General features: G+C 41.0%; 1 protein-coding gene across 3 annotated transcripts in view; it reads right to left on the bottom strand.

Moving 5' to 3' along the window:
* Nucleotides 1-8,124: 8,124 nt before the first annotated feature.
* The window catches only part of VCAN (versican), a 99,048-nt gene continuing 89,412 nt past the window's right edge, over nt 8,125-17,760 (bottom strand). For all 3 annotated transcript variants that reach the window (XM_085043649.1, XM_085043651.1, XM_085043652.1), the window contains 3 exons: nt 12,093-12,237; nt 11,413-11,595; nt 8,125-10,343 (listed from right to left, as the gene is read on the bottom strand). In XM_085043649.1, the coding sequence (XP_084899775.1) occupies nt 10,213-10,343; nt 11,413-11,595; nt 12,093-12,237 (459 nt within the window). In that variant the 3' untranslated portion in view covers nt 8,125-10,212. The remainder of the gene's footprint in view (nt 10,344-11,412; nt 11,596-12,092; nt 12,238-17,760) is intronic.

Here is a 17,760-nt window from a genome sequence, read left to right as displayed (position 1 = left end):
AACTTTGGGTTTTCCCAGCCACTCCTGGGTCACCCCATCGGGGCTGGAGGGATTTATCCTGCCACATTCCCTGAAGGAAAGAAAGGCAAGGAGCCTGGAGGTCACAGATGTCACCAGGTCACCCCAGCTCATGGCACAGGGTGAGGAAAAAGTGCATTATTATGAATTATTTGAGAACAGGTGTGGAATTGCCTCACCCAGCCTAGCAAGGCTATTGCTAGTATTGAACCTGAAACTAATAAACCGAGTTTGTTCCATTTAAAGAGTGAATAAAGAGAGTTTCACAGGTGTTTTTGGGGAGTGCAGGAGGTCAGCTCATAACCAGAGATCAGCTAGGGAAAGACACTTCCCTGAGTGAGCCTCAGTGCTCTGATTTCCATACAAATTGCAAGGAATGCCTGAGCTGTATTTCAGACCCTTAATTGGACACAAATCTGATGACCACTGCTAGCAGAGCCGCTGACATTTGTAATTGCAGTCCTTGTCAGTGGTCAGGTCCAATAAATAAAGCTCAGATGAGTTGCTTTTCAGAGGATCTTAATACAATTATAAGGGGGAAAAAAGCCAGGCAGAGGGTGAACGATATTTCTGTTCTTCAATCCTCCTGGTACTTCTGTAAAGCTACCCTCAGCTCTGCACCCTCTTTGGAATCTCACCTTTATCAGTCATTGCCAGGGGAAAACACAAAATCCTCAGGAGCCTCTCTTGCTGACTGCCTGGTAGGAAGAAGAAATATGCTTTTAAAGCATGTGGTTTGTAGTTTCCATTTGAAACAGTATTTCTGGCTTAAGATTAAATTTGCTATTTCAGCCAAGGCTGTCTAGGGATATAAAGAAAGGGAAAGGTTATAGGAAGGTAGAGAATTTTTCATTCCTCTAACTGATCTAGTTTAGAAAAAGACATTTTTACAGGGCAGGGGAAAATGAAACCCCTCCAATCCTCTGTTTCAACAGAAAAACTGAGAAAGAGCTGCTGGGAGTGCAGTCCTTTCTTTTTTCCTCCCTCAGCACAGAAAACATTTATGTCAAACTGCAGAGCTCTGACTTGAATCTGCATATCACCAAGTTTTCGTGGCCAATCCACACACAAAAAGTGATTTTCAGTCCACCCTGGGCACTGATCACTGCTGCAAAATCTGAGGGTATTCCTCCTCCATGCAGGAGAAAACTCGTGGCACATTTTCCTTGGGAAAAAGCAGAAAACATCCCCAACTCACAGGCCACATGAGGTCACTGCTTCTCACCAGCTGGAAACATCAACAGATGGAGTTCTGGAGATTTGGGTTTGGCCTTTGGCTGCCGAATCAGACTGAGACACCTCGTTTTGCAGAGGACTGTAACTAATCACAGAGCTAATGAAAATAGCTCTGTCCACGCTCAGCTACCAAGGGGAAATAGAATTCCAGGGGCGTAGCAGGGAATCAGATGCCTGGGAAACTAATTTGGAAAGCCTTGGCTGTTAAAACACTGATATCCACCTCAAAGCCCCTATCACAGTCCGTAGCTGGTTGCATATGATTAAAAAAATAAAAGCTAATATCATGACTTCGTAGTCAGTGGACACTAATCCTGAGGTAGAATCTGTTGAATTGCAAATCCCTGTAAATCCTTCTCAACTGACACATCACAGACACTTGTTTATCCTCCTTTTCCCTAATTCACCTGCAGAAATGCCCAACCACACCCACCTTGTTCTGCCTGACACTGAGAGGGAACAGTTTTGTGTGTCCTCTGTGTGCTTTAGGTTGGCCAAATGGCCCTTCAATGGACCTCGTGTTTCTGCAGTAAAATATGCAGAGGAAAAGGAAAAACACCCTGATGTTTGAGGATTGTTGTTGTGTGAGGAGAGACTCAGAGCTTCAGTGGGGCTGCTGAGGAGGAGGCAAACACTCCACCCTTCTGCTCCAAGGTAAAATCTGAAAATTGGTCCTGATCTGGTCAGAAAGGCCAGTTTTGTCTCAAGGAAACAAATGTGGGAAGAGGCTGAAACCCCAAGCTGCATTTTCTCTGAAAACACAATTTTCAGCACTCTCGTTAGTGATCACTGCTTTAATAAAGGATCACAGTGCCACCATGAAGACCCAAAAGGTGCAGGCAAATAATATAGGTTTTTTTCCTTTCAGTTCAAGAAACTTTAAAAGTGGTCACAATGACAAATATATTAAAAAAAAAGCACTGGAATTTCCTGAGTCAGTTCACCATAAAGTTAATAATAAAATGCACAAAGTTGCTGTTGGTGCAAAGCTTTACACCTCAGTGTTGACTTCTGAGAGTGTCTGCCTGTTACCGGAGCAGCTCTTTTTCCAGTGTACCATGAAGGCATCAGATTCAACCCTTACAGCACAGGTCCTGAAATATTTGGGGGATTTATTGATTTTCCCAATCACTCAGCTATGCAGACTTCATTAAAAAGCAGAAATATTCAGCCTAGTAGCTTCCAAGCAAAACCTAAAAAAAAATTAGTTAAAATCAGTAACTTTCCACCATTTCCTTGTGTTCCAGATCCCACAGATCTGTAAGCAAGCCTTAAAAATGAAAAAATTGGTCTGTGCTCATGGCAAACAGAGTTTCCTCATGACACATTTTCTGTCTGAATATTTGTTTTTGCTGATAGTTGTATTTAGAGCTTCAGCTCTGCCATTCTGAACTTGTACTGAGCACACCGGGAAGAAAGTCATGGACATCTCATCATTTGTTTTTGACTCTGTATTGGTAAACATTGCCCCTGGGCCTGATGTTAATCACACTGCAAAATCAGGTACTGCATGAAAACAACAAATACTGGAGCAAAGCCTGAAATCTCAGGTGTGCTGAACCATTTAGGGCTGGAAATTAGTTTGCACAAGCCCAGATCTAAATGAAGAACAAGGCGTGGGGAGGTTTGAAATCTTGTAAGATCAAGTTCTTTATGTTTGTGCACTTCCTCATGATCCTTGGAGGTAGGTACTTACCTGCAGGATGGAAAATAATGCCCAAAAGCCATAAGAAATGTGGCTTTTTGGCATTGCTCATGCACTCATTAGCAATTAGTACACTCATTCTTTAATCTATTGTATTTTTTCCTTCCTGGCCCTGGTTCATGTCAGATCAGATTACTCAAAACTGGTGAAGATATAAAACTGGTAATGATATTTAACTGGCATTGTAGCCACCCAGAGCAATCCTTTCAAAAGCTGAACAACAATATTAATTATCACTGAAAAAAAAAGTGTCCTAAAGATTTGTAAGGCATCTTTAAATTTTACCACATCTTGATAAGCTCCCAGGAATGAAAAGTCTCTGAGTCACTAGGGAATCCATCATGAACAAGAATAATTTTTGAGGTGATAAATTCTCCTTAATGCTATCAAATATTTCCTCTGTTCAGGTAATTTTCTTGCTTTTGAGACTTTAGGAAAAGTCCTGGTTAGTTTTCCATATTTTTCCTGACTTTTTCCTCTCTTCTTTTAAACTTTCAGTAAGTAATTTTACTTTTTAAGTAAATATTACAGGAAAGCAAATAGTTTTTTCACATCCAACTCCCTGAGTGATGGTATCTCAGATGTCAGGCAGCTGCAGGAAGGGTAAGAAACAGAGAGATACAGCCACTTAAAATGAAAAAAAATCCATTCTGCTACTGTCACCCCTCTGGCTGTTTCACCCAGAGATGTTTTGCTCTCGGGCATAACTATATGGGTTTAATTTTTCCATGTGTGTGAAGCTGAAGATGTCATAATTGTGAATAAAATCCATGTATTTCAATTCTTCCTGGAGTTTATCTCACTCTTCAGTGTGGAGAGGCTGATCTTGGAGAGACAATTACTGACATCCACCAAAACTTAACCCCAGACAATGAGTTTTTAATGATATTTCTCCAGTCTCCAGCTCTTCCTCCCTACCCACTCGTGAATCAGATATGTAGTACATAAATACATTTGTATAATGTAATATATAAACAGATTTGTATAATCCGTTCCTAATGTTTATGCTAAATTTGATGTTTTCCCCATTTTAGAGGAAAGGCTGAATAACACACCTCCTTGTGCTTGAATTCTGTGATTTCCTGGAATAAATTCCAGCACAGGGATGGACACTGCCTTGGTCCTGCTGCCTCAGAGGTGTGAAGCAGCATTTCATGTCCAAATTAAAGTGGACAGCTTTCCCTTGATTTGGGACCAATCTAGTTAGCTAATATCCAGTATATTGCCTATCTCAGAAGGCTTTTGCATTCTAAACCCCAATTTTTTCATTAAATTTCACATCTGGGATCTGTTCTGCAGGGAGAATCTCCCAAGAGCAGCACTAAGTGATGCTGGATGTCCAAGGCTCTTATCTTTGGGTGTCGTTTCCCTCCAGCAATATGTTAATGTCACTTCAGCTTGCAAGATCCCTGTGTCCACACAGGCTGTCATTTTAAACTCTAGTGTTTGGGTTTACAAGTGCAAACAGCTGTTCCTAACCATTTTCAAGGACTAGAGAGTGACAGGAAGTGTAGCCCACTTGTGCAAACACAGGTTAAAAGGTCTCATCTTGAGGAAAAGGTCCTGAAGGATTGGAGTGGCTTTAAAAAATTAAAAAATAAAAAACACCTATCCCTCTAGAGTGCAAACAAAATCCACCACCAAAGCACACAGACATTTAGGCCAGTTTATCAAAAACTAGAATGCCATATGTTTTTTATCTTATATAGCTGTTCTACTGATGTGCATTTGCTGGGGTTGTCGCTGTCTGGTTGGTCTAAACTCATTGCAATAAATTCTAATTCCTGCCTAATACAAAGCTAACCCAGATTGATTTTCCACTTTGAAATCAATACCCACATAGTTTTTCTCCCATCACCCTTGCTGCATTTTTATCTCTGCCATCAGAATTCCCTTTCACAACAATATTTTTTTATTATTATTTTCAATCTTCTTCCTCTGCAAACATCAGCCTGGAAAGCTTTTCCACAGGGAGTGAGCCAGGCTGTGGGCACAGGAGGGACAAGGGAGAATAGGGATCAGTATTCCAAATTATATTTTTTCCCTTAAAGCATCATCCTCTGGTCTGTCAGTGCTGGCACAGTGCAAGGAGACAGGAGTTTGCTCCAGATCCTCCTGCAGGGCTGAGGGAGATGAGTTCTGCCAGGCTCAGAGAGGCTTTGGGACCATCAGTGCCTCTGCCCTGGGTTCAGGATTCTTGTTATGACCTAAAAGGATGAGAAAACCAGCACAACCTGCTCAGGCTAGTGACAGAAAACATCTTTATTTGCCCCAAAAGCAAAGGGGAAGATCTCTCATTTCAGCCTTTTGCCATCAGCTGTTTCCAAGCTGCAGATAGCAGCCTGGCTGCAGCATGGTTTGAAATTCACCAAAATGCACAGGTTTTGCTAAGAGAGAACACTTTCCCGTGGGAATGAACTTTTGGGAGACACAGGGGCTGTTAGCCTGCCATGAACTAAAAAATCCATGTAGTTTGGGGTTTTTTGGATCCTTGGTAAGAATTTTTGAGCTTTGATAACACGGGAATCCTTTTGATTCCTGGATTTTGCATCCTTGCAAAGGGTTTGAGCACATCTGGAAGCTGAACTGGATTAAATTCCCTTCAGGAGGAACCAAAGGGATCTCTCATTCAGCAAACAGTACCATCAGCCATATCTGGTGCTTCTTCCTCCTTTCCCAAGCTTATTAAGAATATACATTTCAACAAAGACACGGAGCTGGGGTGAGCTCAGCATTTATTCTAGCTCTGAATAAAGTAAACTGGGATCCTGCTACTTTTTGCAATTAAATCTTCCACCACCTGCTTAGAAAAGTCATTTTATTCCCGTTTTTGCTCTTTTTATTTTTTCAAACATGTAAAAGGACAGGGCCTTCAGAGAACACTCAGGTCTGCTGCAGATCTTTTTCTACCACCTGTGCCAAACCTCTGCTTTGCTCTTTTTCTCTTCATTTCTCCCACCTATTGGCATCTGGAAATCTGGAGGCATTCTAGATGGTGTCGTGAATCCAATAAATTCCTCCCTGGTACAACTCAAGGCTCTGTTTCTCTGTTTTATCAGCATTTATACACTGACTGAACCTCTGGAGCAGCAACAGCTAATGGCCTCCCCACTTGAAAATATTTATTTGCCATCAAATTGCACTCTGCAACGTCTAAAGCTTCCTTCCAGGTCTGCTGCTGAAATGCTCAAATGAGACACCTTTTTCTGGATGGTGTTTCTGTCCTTAATTCTTGTCTCTGCCATGCTGGCAGCTCTGTGTGGCCTTCAGGCTTTCATCCATGCTTCATCCAAGCATTGTTTGTATCTTTTTCGTCATTCATCTGGAAAACAATGTGCTCATAGAGTGTTGTACAACTCACTGCTTAAAATCAATAATGCAAGTGGTGTGTTTTCTCTGGAAAAGGATGGATTTGCCTCTTTGCACAGCTGTTGCAGTTTCACCTCCCATTGCCCAGGAACTCTGCTTGTGCTCAGGGCAGAGATGGTGCCTACAGAAATTAGGATTTTTCTCTTAAAAGAGGTAAAAAGACAAAAACCTAGACCATACCCACACTCTGAACCTCAGTGTTCCTGCAGCCACTGCCCTGGCAAGGAAACTCCTGATGCCAAAGCCCTGTTGGCAGCAAATCCTTGCACTGTCAGCTCCCCTGCTGGCCCAGCTGCTGCAGCTCCAGGCATTTGTGTTTTCTCCTACAGGACTCCTCCATCCCCAGTCTCTGGCAAGTTGTGATGTCTCAGGCAGGAGATCCCATGGAAACTAAAGGAGTTCTGCCACCACAGAGATGTCCCTTTCTCATTTCAAGAAGCTGTGCATCTATGAGGGTGTAGCTGGGAAAAAAAGGATGTGTGCACCATCCAGCACCTTCTCCTGCTGTCTGAGAAGCTCTCCCAAAAGAATTGGCCTGGCTGGCTCCTGCCCTGAGTGGTGTCAGCTCTGGAATTCGAGTACTGTCAGTTCCTGAAGGGGCAGGAGGATGTTCAGAGCAGAAATGGGTACATTGCAGAGACTTTCATGAGCACAAAAAATGCAAAATCTGTTCTCAAATCATGGAACCATGGGATGGTTTGGGTTGGAAGGGACCTTAAAGCCCATCCAGTGCCACCCCTGCCCTGGCAGGGACACCTCCCACTGTCCCAGGCTGCTCCAAGCCCCAGTGTCCAACCTGGCCTTGGACACTGCCAGGGATCCAGGGGCAGCCACAGCTTCTCTGGGAATTCCATCCCAGGGCCTCCCCACCCTGCCAGGGAACAACTCCTTCCCAATACCCCATCTAACCTGCCCTCTCTGTTTAAAGCCATTCCCCCTTGTCACATTCCCCTGTCACTCCAAGCCCTTCTGAAATCTCTGGTTTTGTCTCCTACCCCTCCACTCCAACCCCAGCTCTGCTCCACAGGCTCAGAGGTGCTCCAGGTGAAGGAATGATGGAATTTGTCCTGGTGGCTCCCTGGCTTCACAGCAGAGCCAGCTCTGTGACACGAGTGTGTGCATTCTGCATGAGGTACAGAAACATTTCTGGGTTTACATCAGTATGGGAAAAATTCTCCAGAGCTGAGTAACTTGCCATTCCCTGTCTGAATAAACAAGCATGGGTGACAGGTTTTTTTAGGGTTTTTTTGTCGTTTCTTTTTTAATAAGGAATGTTGTCAGTCCTATTTTATTATGCGTAATAGAAGGAGGTGAAAAAAAAATCAATATAAGCACTGCATCTAACCTAATTAAAACTACAATCACAATGTTATCTGAATGTCTTACAACATTGTTTAAATCCAACAAGTAGACAAGAAAACAACAAATCTATGCAGGGTTTTTTATACATATGGTGAGAAAGTTTGCAAAGTGTTAAAATATATTTTCTGTTCTGTGTGTTTCTGGTACAAGGAAGTGATGTGTAGATTAGTGTATATTCATGAACAGAGCCTTGACTTTTACAAGCAATAATCGACTTCAAAACATACAACGTATATCTTAAAATATCCCCTAAAGCTGCTCATATAAAGTCAAATCCAGCACCTACTAAAGTTCAGCCAGCTGACTCTTTGACTCCAGTGGGCACTTGACCAAGCCCATGGTAATTGTGAAGTACCTGACAGTCTAGTTGTATTCATATGAAAAAAATCACATTGCATAGATTTAAACAGGAAGACATGCAATAACAAGACAAGTCACAGTATAGCAAAACCTTGTTTCTTTGGTGAAACAGAAGCAGATATAAAAGTTACAAAGATTTTAGACTTTCATTCACAAAAAAAACCCCAGACATTCACATTATACACTATACAAGATAATAATATAAATAGAGAAAAGTATTATGTGCATTGTTTGGGGGCGAGGGGTGGGGAATGGACCAGCCAAGGCTGAGCATGGTGAGGAGCAGCCACTGCCCTCCTCAAGGTCAGGGGAAGATGTTTGGAGCTGTTTCAGGGTCACTCCAAGGGCAGCTCTGCCGTGTTGGCTGGGTTTCAATTCTTCTCCTTTCCCTTTCAGTTTTTTTTTCCATCACAACCCCACATGAACACAAAGGTGTAAACCTCGCGCCTGCGTGTATTTTCCATGTCACTTTAAAAGGTACATCCTAAGAAACTTACTTTATTTTCACCTTTTTTAATTATTATTTTGTCTTTCTTTCTTTTTTTTTTTTTAAAATTTTTTTTTTTTTTTTGTCCTGTGCCCAAAGGTGTGCAAGGCACTTTGCAGGAATAGCAGTCCTTTCCGTGGAGAGGTCGTTTCAAACGTCACCTTCTACACTCACTGTACACATCGGGGTCAGCTGTGGCACTGACCAGGGCAAGAAATCAAAACAGAAAACTCCTAAATACACACTGCACCAGCTACGAACCTAGAACCAATCTGTGCACACACTTCTGTAGAGAAAGCCAAGATCCTGATTCTTCTGCAGGTCACACAGTTCTCACCCATCCAACCTCAAACAAGTCATCCTGTTTAGCAGGAATTTTGTTCTCCAGGGAAAAAGAGCAAGCTGAACTGAAAGATGGTTCCAAAAGTGGAGCTCAGGGGCTAATACTGCACAGGTGAGCTCTCTGAATCTTCTTTGCATGGGTAAAATAACATCCAATAAATTAAATCAGTATGGCTTACTTCATTTATTTATGTACGCTTCACAGCTGCAGCATTCATACACAAACATTCATTACTTTATAAAAAGATTAAAAAATGGTTATATATACAAAATTATTTACTTTTTTGATTTTTGTTTGTTTTTTACAAAAAAAAAATCCCCCAAACACCAGGTCTACCTCCATTTTTAGAATGCAGAGACCTGTAATATAGACCTTGTGGTTAATATCGTGAAAGTAATTTTTTCCTTTTTTTCCTTTTATTGTCTCCTTAAAAAAAAAAAAAAAAAGAAAAAGTAAAAAAAAAAAAAAAAGTGGGCCTGGTTGATAAAAGTTAATGTATTAGCACTTGGAATTTTACAGGCTCTCCTTGTCATACACAACTCCTCCACGCAGTCCTTTCTCACGTGTGGTGAAGCTGGGATGGAGAGCAGAAAAAAAGTTCCATTTTGCAGTCCCTAGTTCATGCTTCATGCCACTTTTATGTGCTCTGTCTAAACTTTTCATCTCATGGGACAAAAAAACTGTACCTTGGGTGGGAATTGGCACAGTTCCCATTAAAAAAAAGAAAATAAAAAAAACCAAAACAAAAGCAAAATCATGTCACTTGTGTGTTTATCTTCACCTGATAATAGCAAATTTCAGTCAGTGAAGTCATGATTTCAACCATTTCCAGCCTAGGTAAACAACACAGAAACAACGTCATAAATGACTGAAGACCTCTGAGGCCGTTCTAACCATAAATATGCCTGAAATTAGTGTGACTTTTCATTTTATATACAGGACTTTAAAAACAACACACAGTCAAACAACATTAAAATCATCTTATTTACATTTTCATTGGTGCTAAAATTGAGCCGTTTAAATATTGCAGAAGGCTGGTACATATCATAAAATGGTCCACACCGATGGCATATAGAAAACTAATAATCTTTATAGGCTGGAAATGGTTTCCTTTTATCCCCATAAGCACTTCTCCTCTTTTTTTATTTATTTCTTAAATTTTCTGATAAACACCGCAACTTTTTTTTTTTTCTCCTTTTTTTTTTTGCCGTGAATACTGCAGTCCGTAGTTTTCGAAACGATTTTGATAATACTCCTATAAGTGATAGAAAAAGGCACAGGAAGTTATGACTTTGGCTGAAATGGTGGAAATCCCCTTTCACCATTTAGCTCTCAGCGCCTCGAGTCCTGCCACGTCCTGATCCAGCGGTGGTAGTGCTTCGACGAGTTTAGCGACATCCCCTTGCCTGACGAGGAGTGTTTGTAGTAGTATTTCTTAGAGTAAGTCCTTTGGTATGTGGAGGCTGCAGAGAGAAGGAGGAGGGGAGGAAAAATGAGGGAAATTCGTTAAATTGATTTAAAATGGTATTAGTGTGAGCGGGTTGGCTACACTTCGCGTCGCTGTTCTGTTTTACTTGGTTAATTGGAGGGGTAACAGGTGATTAACTGGAACTGTGACAGTTGCAGAAGGAATCATTAGCATTATCAGGAACCTGCTGATTGCAGGATTTTCTAACAGTGTTGCTGCTTAAAATAATTTAAAATAATTCATTTTTTAAAAAAAAAATATTTAAAATAAACTTAATGCTTTCGGTAGAAGAAATTTTCCTCCTCTGTGGAAGAGGAAAATTCCAATTAGTCTTGTAAACTTGGTGTATTTTCCTGCAGATAGAACTATGACAGTTGCAGAAAGTTGCAGAGAGAATCATTAGCATTGTCAGGAAGCTGTTGATTCCAGGATTTTCTAACAGTGTTGCTGCTTAAAATAATTTAAAATAATTTAAAATAATTTAAAATAATTTAATTTTAAAAAAAATATTTAAAATAATGTAAACGCTTTTGGTAGAAGAAAAGAAATTTTCCTCTTCTGTAGAAGAGGAAAATACCAATCAGTCTTGTAAACTTGGTGTGTTTTCCCACAGATAGTCTTGTAAACTTGGTGTATTTTCCTGCAGATAGTCTTGTAAACTTCGTGTATTTTCCTACAGATAGAACTATGACAGTTGCAGAAAGTTGCAGAGAGAATCATTAGCGTTGTCAGGAAGCTGTTGATTCCAGGATTTTCTAACAGTGTTGCCGCTTAAAATAATTTAAAATAATTTAAAATAATTTAAAAATAATTTTTTTAAGTATTTAAAATAATTGTAATGCCTTCTGTAGAAGAAAGGAAATTTTCCTCCTCTGTAGAAGAGGAAAATTCCAATCAGTCTGGTAAACTTGGTGTATTTTCCCCGCAGATAGAATGAGCAGTATTGCTGCCATAATCAGCCCCACCATATTTGCTCCTCTCGCAAAATGCACAACCATTACTCCTCAATCTTAAATTATCCCTCTGTTTGTGCTTTGCCACTGTTTTCCTTCCAGAGCACTCACGATTCATGCAGGTAATTTTGGGCATGTCCCATCTCCCGTTCCCTTGGCAGCGGATGGTGGGGATGTGGCGCTGGATGAAGCCGTCCTTGCAGTGGTATCTGATGAGGGAGTTGATTTCATAGCGAGGTTTCATCTTCCCAAAGGTCTTGGCGTTTTCCACGACGGGAGGCTGGCCACAAGCCACTGGAGGGAAGAGAGAAAAGCACCCAAAATTCAGCTGGTGAGCCCAGTTTGGGTTTCTGAGCTCCGAGCTAAGGGAAGGGGGCAGGAGACCTCAGCTGGACTGCCAAGAGGAGCATCCAGGTGAGGACAGAAGGGTCAGTCTGTCCTGTAGCTCTCCAGTCTTGTAAACCAAAAGCAATAGCGATGGAAATCAGAAAATGGCAGATATTGTAGTTAGTATTGCCTTTCTGGTTTAAATTCTAGCTTAAATTTGAGCCAAAAAGGTTGGCATACTCACACAAAGAAGTGGGTTTTTTCCAGAAACCTGAAAATCAGTGAATTTACTGCAAACATTTAAGGGAAAAGTCCTGTTTTCAAGACTCTTCATGTCGTCCTCAATGACAAACTGTTCAAAGGCAGTTAAAAAACTGATGGATCCGTCAAGGCCCAGAGAAAATGTTAAAAAGTTTTAAGTGCCAGTTTAGCAAATTATGTTTTTTTCACTGGAAATTTTGTACCTGTTCCTTTCTTGCAGGTATAGGTAAGGTGATAATTGCAGGGGACATCATTCCACTGCCCATTCTCATGCCAGATTATAACAACACAGTCTTCTCCAGCAGAAAAGAAGCTGTCTGGCTGGTTTGGTCTCCAGTTCTCATATTGCTGCAGAAAAGAGAAGCAAAACCATCATTCCCACTGCTGGAGAATATTTACATTGATAAAAGAGCACATGATATCACCTGTGGTGAAGAGCAATCTCAGCTGTTTGATTCTGGCTGATAAGAGTGAGCTAAACAAAGGTAGATTTGTAATATCCTCCCTCTCTATTAAAGATTATCTTAATGGGAAAAAACATTCTGTTCCAGCTTTTCTTTTACTCTAAACTGATGTCAGGTGAACAAAACAAAGAGACACAAGGAAAACTGGAGTCTAAATGTGTCAAAAACACTCTTCCCTACATAAAAGTTATGAAGTACAAAGCAAGAAAATAAATAGCCCATAACTCTCATTTATCCACGTCTACTAAGTGGGAAATTACAGACTAACTTCCCAGATTTGGATTATTCATGACGTTAGATGACTTCATTTGCTTAATGAAGTCATTCCACAGGACGATGTGCAGAATTAGGTGCAAGATCAGTGAAAGAGTCAGAACGTGGCTGTTGCAGATTGGTGTTTCCACTAAAAATGCTAGGTGGCAGACTGAGCCCAGACAGCAGCCTCTCAGCTCTAAAAACTGTGATTCCAATTCTGCCCTCTGTGGAAAAACAAGCTCCAGACATCTATGAAAACATACAAATAAAAGCAGAAAGCGCTTCTTTGAAACACACCACTTTCAGAAGTAGAAATCTGATTTTTGGTGTGTGAAAAGAAACCAAACAAAAAACTCACAAAAGAATCTTCAAATGGCAGTGAAATATCAGCCAAAATGTAATTTTTGGATGACAATTTGGGAGGATTCAGACTGGTTTTTCAATCAATCAGCAGGAAGAGTAGCAACACAGAATGTCACACTGGTTGAAACCTGTGCAGCATTCTGGTCAGGGGACACCAAGCCTCCTGTCCTGGCAATCAGAAAAGGTGAGAAAATTGCCCACCTTGTTCCCAAACAAAGCCCAGGAATCTGAGATTTGCACAACACCATGTCAAGAAAAGGGAGAGAATATTTGGAAGCCACTGCTAGCGATTTTCTCTGGGATTTCTGTTGTTGTCACTCTGAGAAGAATTTAATGAAGGATAAAAATAGATATCTGTAAGAACTGGAATTCACATAAATGCCAGATGTAAACCAGGCAGCTAGCCCCTTGTATGGGCAAAATGACACAGTTTCTACAGTGCTTATATTTTCCTCAGTGCTTACATCTTTCTTACTAGAGCTGGCCTGTATAAATGTCATAAAAGTTTAGCTTTCTATTTTCTTAACTCTCTGAAAAAAACCCTATTCACTGCCTGGGTGAACACATTTTAGAAATAACGTTAACATACCCCACACAAGCAGTATTTACCTTACAATGAATCAAACTATGAAGGGAAAATTAGTTAAATACTTAACCTTTTCCTACCACATGCCATCTTGCCCATCATAGGTTTTAATTATCCAGGCAATTTCACCAGCACAGTCTGAGTAAATTTGCTCTGCACTGAATTTATGGCCTCTAATAAAACACCGCCCTTTTCATTTGGAACTAAATTAATTCCATCTCAACTTCTCAGTGTTTAGCAGTCCTAAATTACAATGTCCACCAATGCATTTACTCAAGTACAAGAATCCATTCGCTTTCAAGAACATGTGCATACACACACCAACAATTACAGAAAACTGTAAGGTTAATGGCAGAAAAATCCATCAATAATGTCTTGAGAGCAGAGGAAAGATCTCACCAAGCCTTGCAGCTGTTTCTTATGGAAATTATGCTGGAGAGCTGCTTGCTTCCATGGGGATGAGAGTGTGGCAATGAAGGATATTCAGTGGCTACTGGAGGTGCTCAGCCAGCTCCCACCCTCAGCACATAGACTCCATATGCTCTCACTTGCCTTGCCAAAATGACTCCAAAATTTGTGTTTGCTTAGCTGGCAGGGCTGCAGTGTAGTAGCAAAGGATTACATGCAGGCCCTGTGGTTTGTTCAGGAATGTCTGATATCCTGCAGCATGACTCGCTGTTACCTCACATCTGATATCGTCATTGCACAGATTTATTTTGGCTGAGGAGCTCTGATTTTGCCTGGGTCTGGTGCCAGAATTGCTTAGCAGAGGAAGTTCCAGACTGTTGAATTGCTTTCTTAGGTCCCCACCCAGCTCCTCTGTAGTTTTTCAATTCCTTATTTAGACACTGATAATGGGACAATGATAGAAGGAGATTCTCACAGTTTGAGTGGAATAGGCTGCTAGACAAATTAACTAATATTTTCCTTTCCTCCTATGGATTAGATCTCTGCGTGAGCATAGGCATCACTCTGGTTTTCACTTCACCCTAGCGTAGGTCTGGGGTGACTGCACCATCTCCAGCAAACCTAAATCAGCAAAAAATTAATGGGAAAAAAACTCTGGCGATGCTCTTAGCTCTATCATTCATAGGAAAAAACCTAAATAGAATCAAATACTAAGTTCATACATGGAAGAAAATTTGCTGTAACAGTTTTAGTCCCTATCAGAAACACTCACACTGGGTGATTGTACAGAGTGACCTAAAAACAGTCACTAATCTGGTTTTTAAGCAACGGTACCATAAGAGACATGAATTTTTTCTCTGTATTAAAATGCAAAGCACTTCCAGACTGCACATTTCTGAGCATAGAATCTTAATTATGTACAAGATTCAAAATATACTTCAGAGGAGGTTCGGGCCACCACACTTCTCCTCCAGCATGTTTCACTGAGGTGGCTGTGGAGAGAGTGGTTCAGAGCAATCACAGAATCTCAGAGGAGATTGCTTTGAAAGGAACTTCAAAAATCATCCAGTCCCACCCCTGTCATTGGCAGGGACACCTTCCACCTTTAGATTCTTATGCCTTTAATTATACTGTGATAATTGTTTAATCTTCCTTGTGCTTTTTTGGTTTTACTGTTGAAACCAGAGCCTTCTGTGTCATCTTGGATTTATTCATTCTGGCTTTCTCTGCTGAAAGGCCCTGAAGATTTTCCAGCAGAGTGTGGATGGTCCATGATGTAGAGCTGGAGCTGAGCTGGGATTCAGCTCCTCAGGCTTCCTACGTGGCACTAGACAATGCACTTGGCTGGCCATTCTCAGTCCATAAAACAGGGAAAATGTATTCTCTTGCCTCACAGGAGGAGTTTGGATATGATGGTTACAAAAGCCCATGGGGACATTTTACTGAGTTCCACATTTTTGGAGAGGATTTCCTTATATGGCTGTGCACAAACCCACCGTCATGTTGGGTGGCAGACTGACTTGTCACATAAAATGGGGTCAGAAAGCCAGGACTATAGCAAGAGCTGTAAAACAGAAAACTTCATTAGCCAGTCACTACCTATTCTCATTCAGGTGGCTGCTAATTAAACAGAAAGAGCATAATCTTCCCATCATGAGCAAGATCCCACCTCGTGGGAGATTTGTCATTTAAATTCTCAGATAAGCAGCCTTTCTTGATGGGCTCATTCCCTTACTAATGGGTAATCCACTCAGCTCTTTCAGGTGCTCCCCAGGTGAATCCAGGAGTATCTAGCTTTGTGACACTCCTTTGGAAATCGCAGCCATTCCTTTATCTCCAAAGGGCTCATCAAGTGCCGGAAATCAAACACTCGGATTTTGTATTCCAAAACAGCCAGCAGCACTGTGTTTAACGAAGCACAGTAAAATAAACCACTGATGCCAACAAAACTTTACTGCTTGACCTCGGTATTGTGTAAAGGCCAGTAATCTTTTGTACACACTGAAGCTAGGAAATCATTCACTTGAAATACATCTATTTCAATTTACAGGTTAAGGCTTTTCCTTCTGGGAAGAGGAAGCATGTTTTCAGCATGTTTAAATAAGCTTAAAGTACAAATCTATCTTGGCACTTTTTGGAACTTGCAGTTGTGATTTTTATTTTCTTTCACCCTGGCTACTTCCCTATCTGATTCCTTCCCAATGCAAGACTAATGAGGCAAATTAAAGAAAAAACAACAATGGAAGATGTAGGGACTGGCTGACTGGATACTTTCTGTGCCATTCCATCTGAAAGTGAAGCAACATTTCCTGCCTGGTGTTTATCACTAAGCTGAAACCACCACTGCAAGCCTTTCTGGCTATCACCCTTTTCTTGTCCTGCCATAACTCTGATAAGGACAGGAATACTCTTTTTTTTTTCCTTTTTTCTTTTTTTCCAACACAATAGCAGGCGATGTCTTAGAAATCTTTATCAGGAAAGGCCCTGAATGAGTCCCTCACTGTGGGGGTTGTTATAATTGGACAGCTTAAGTGAAAATTACATCTCGCTTTCAGTGAGTCTCGGGAATCACTCTGTGGCTGAACTACAACAAGATCAGCACGAGGTAACAGTGAGTGGAATTGCATGGACCAGTCCAGAAAACCCTCATTTGTGACTCATGCTGCTGCACTGCTGTTGCAGGAGGCACTTGGGATTCCACAGGAAAAAAAAAAATCAACCAGATTTCTCTGAAGATTTGGCAATGTCTGAAATATTTCCATTAAGGTCATCTAGTATTTTAATGCATTTATGTGCGTGAAAGACAAGAAAATATCTCATAGTGCAGGTTCTGTTTCACTAAAGTTCACTCCAGTCCTGCAAAGGATTTTTCTGTTTAATTTTATGAATGGGAGTAGTTTGACAGACCTCACCAAAAGCATTCTTGAGATTAAAAACCCCATTCAGTGAGGGTTTAAGCATATACCTTGATTTAAAGGCATGGGTCATGCTTCAAGCTCTAAAGGGAAGATCACATGCAGGATTCAGACAGATGCTAAAATAACTGCCTGAAAGCAGGACTGAGTGTGTACATAAATCTTCGCTGGGGGAAATTCAAATCAATTTGAAGAAATTTCTGTATTTAAACCTAGCTACAAAAATCACATGTCACCATCTTGATATTTTTTTGGGTGATAGTTGAATGCCTTCCCCTTAGCCCTTAATCTGAGTTTTACTTGCATAGGATTTGGGAAACTGGCAGGATTTGGACCAGGCAGGAGCCCAACACTCCCCATGACTGAGTCACACTGTGAGCAAGACAAGCTCCCAGGAGCAGCTTTGCTAAGGACTTCTGCAAAAAATTTCACTGGAAAGGGGTGGGTTTTTTGGTAAAAGAGTGATGGAATGTGTTGGAAAACTGTCTGAGTCCTGTGCAGCAGCTTGCAAAAGGGATTCTGAAAAACATACATTCTATGTGTATATTTTTCATATTCATCTGTGGGTATCCACAAGATGTGATTCCACATTGAATAAGTGGGAAGATCTCTGCAAAAAAAATAAATAACTTGGGAGAGAAATCCGATGGACTGAAATTAGACCAGTGAAAAAAGGATACCTGATGAAGTTGAAATATAAAAGCACTGTCAACCCCATAGTTTTTGGCAGAGATGATGGTATGGTGGAGCAGAGGAGTAGCTCTGGGATTTTTTATTTTTAAAGCAATCCCATAGAATGACAATTTTTTTTCATGAGAAGCAGAAAACGGCGAGTATGGCAATAAAACCCCACTAGGTGACGCTGCCTACTCACTGCAAA

This window comes from Lichenostomus cassidix, chromosome Z (genome assembly GCF_008360975.1).
Source record: "Lichenostomus cassidix isolate B80296 chromosome Z, HeHo_3.0, whole genome shotgun sequence".
Lineage (NCBI taxonomy): Eukaryota > Metazoa > Chordata > Aves > Passeriformes > Meliphagidae > Lichenostomus > Lichenostomus cassidix.
Note: the sequence above shows the minus strand (reverse complement) of the source record. Positions and strands in the feature narration are given on the sequence as shown.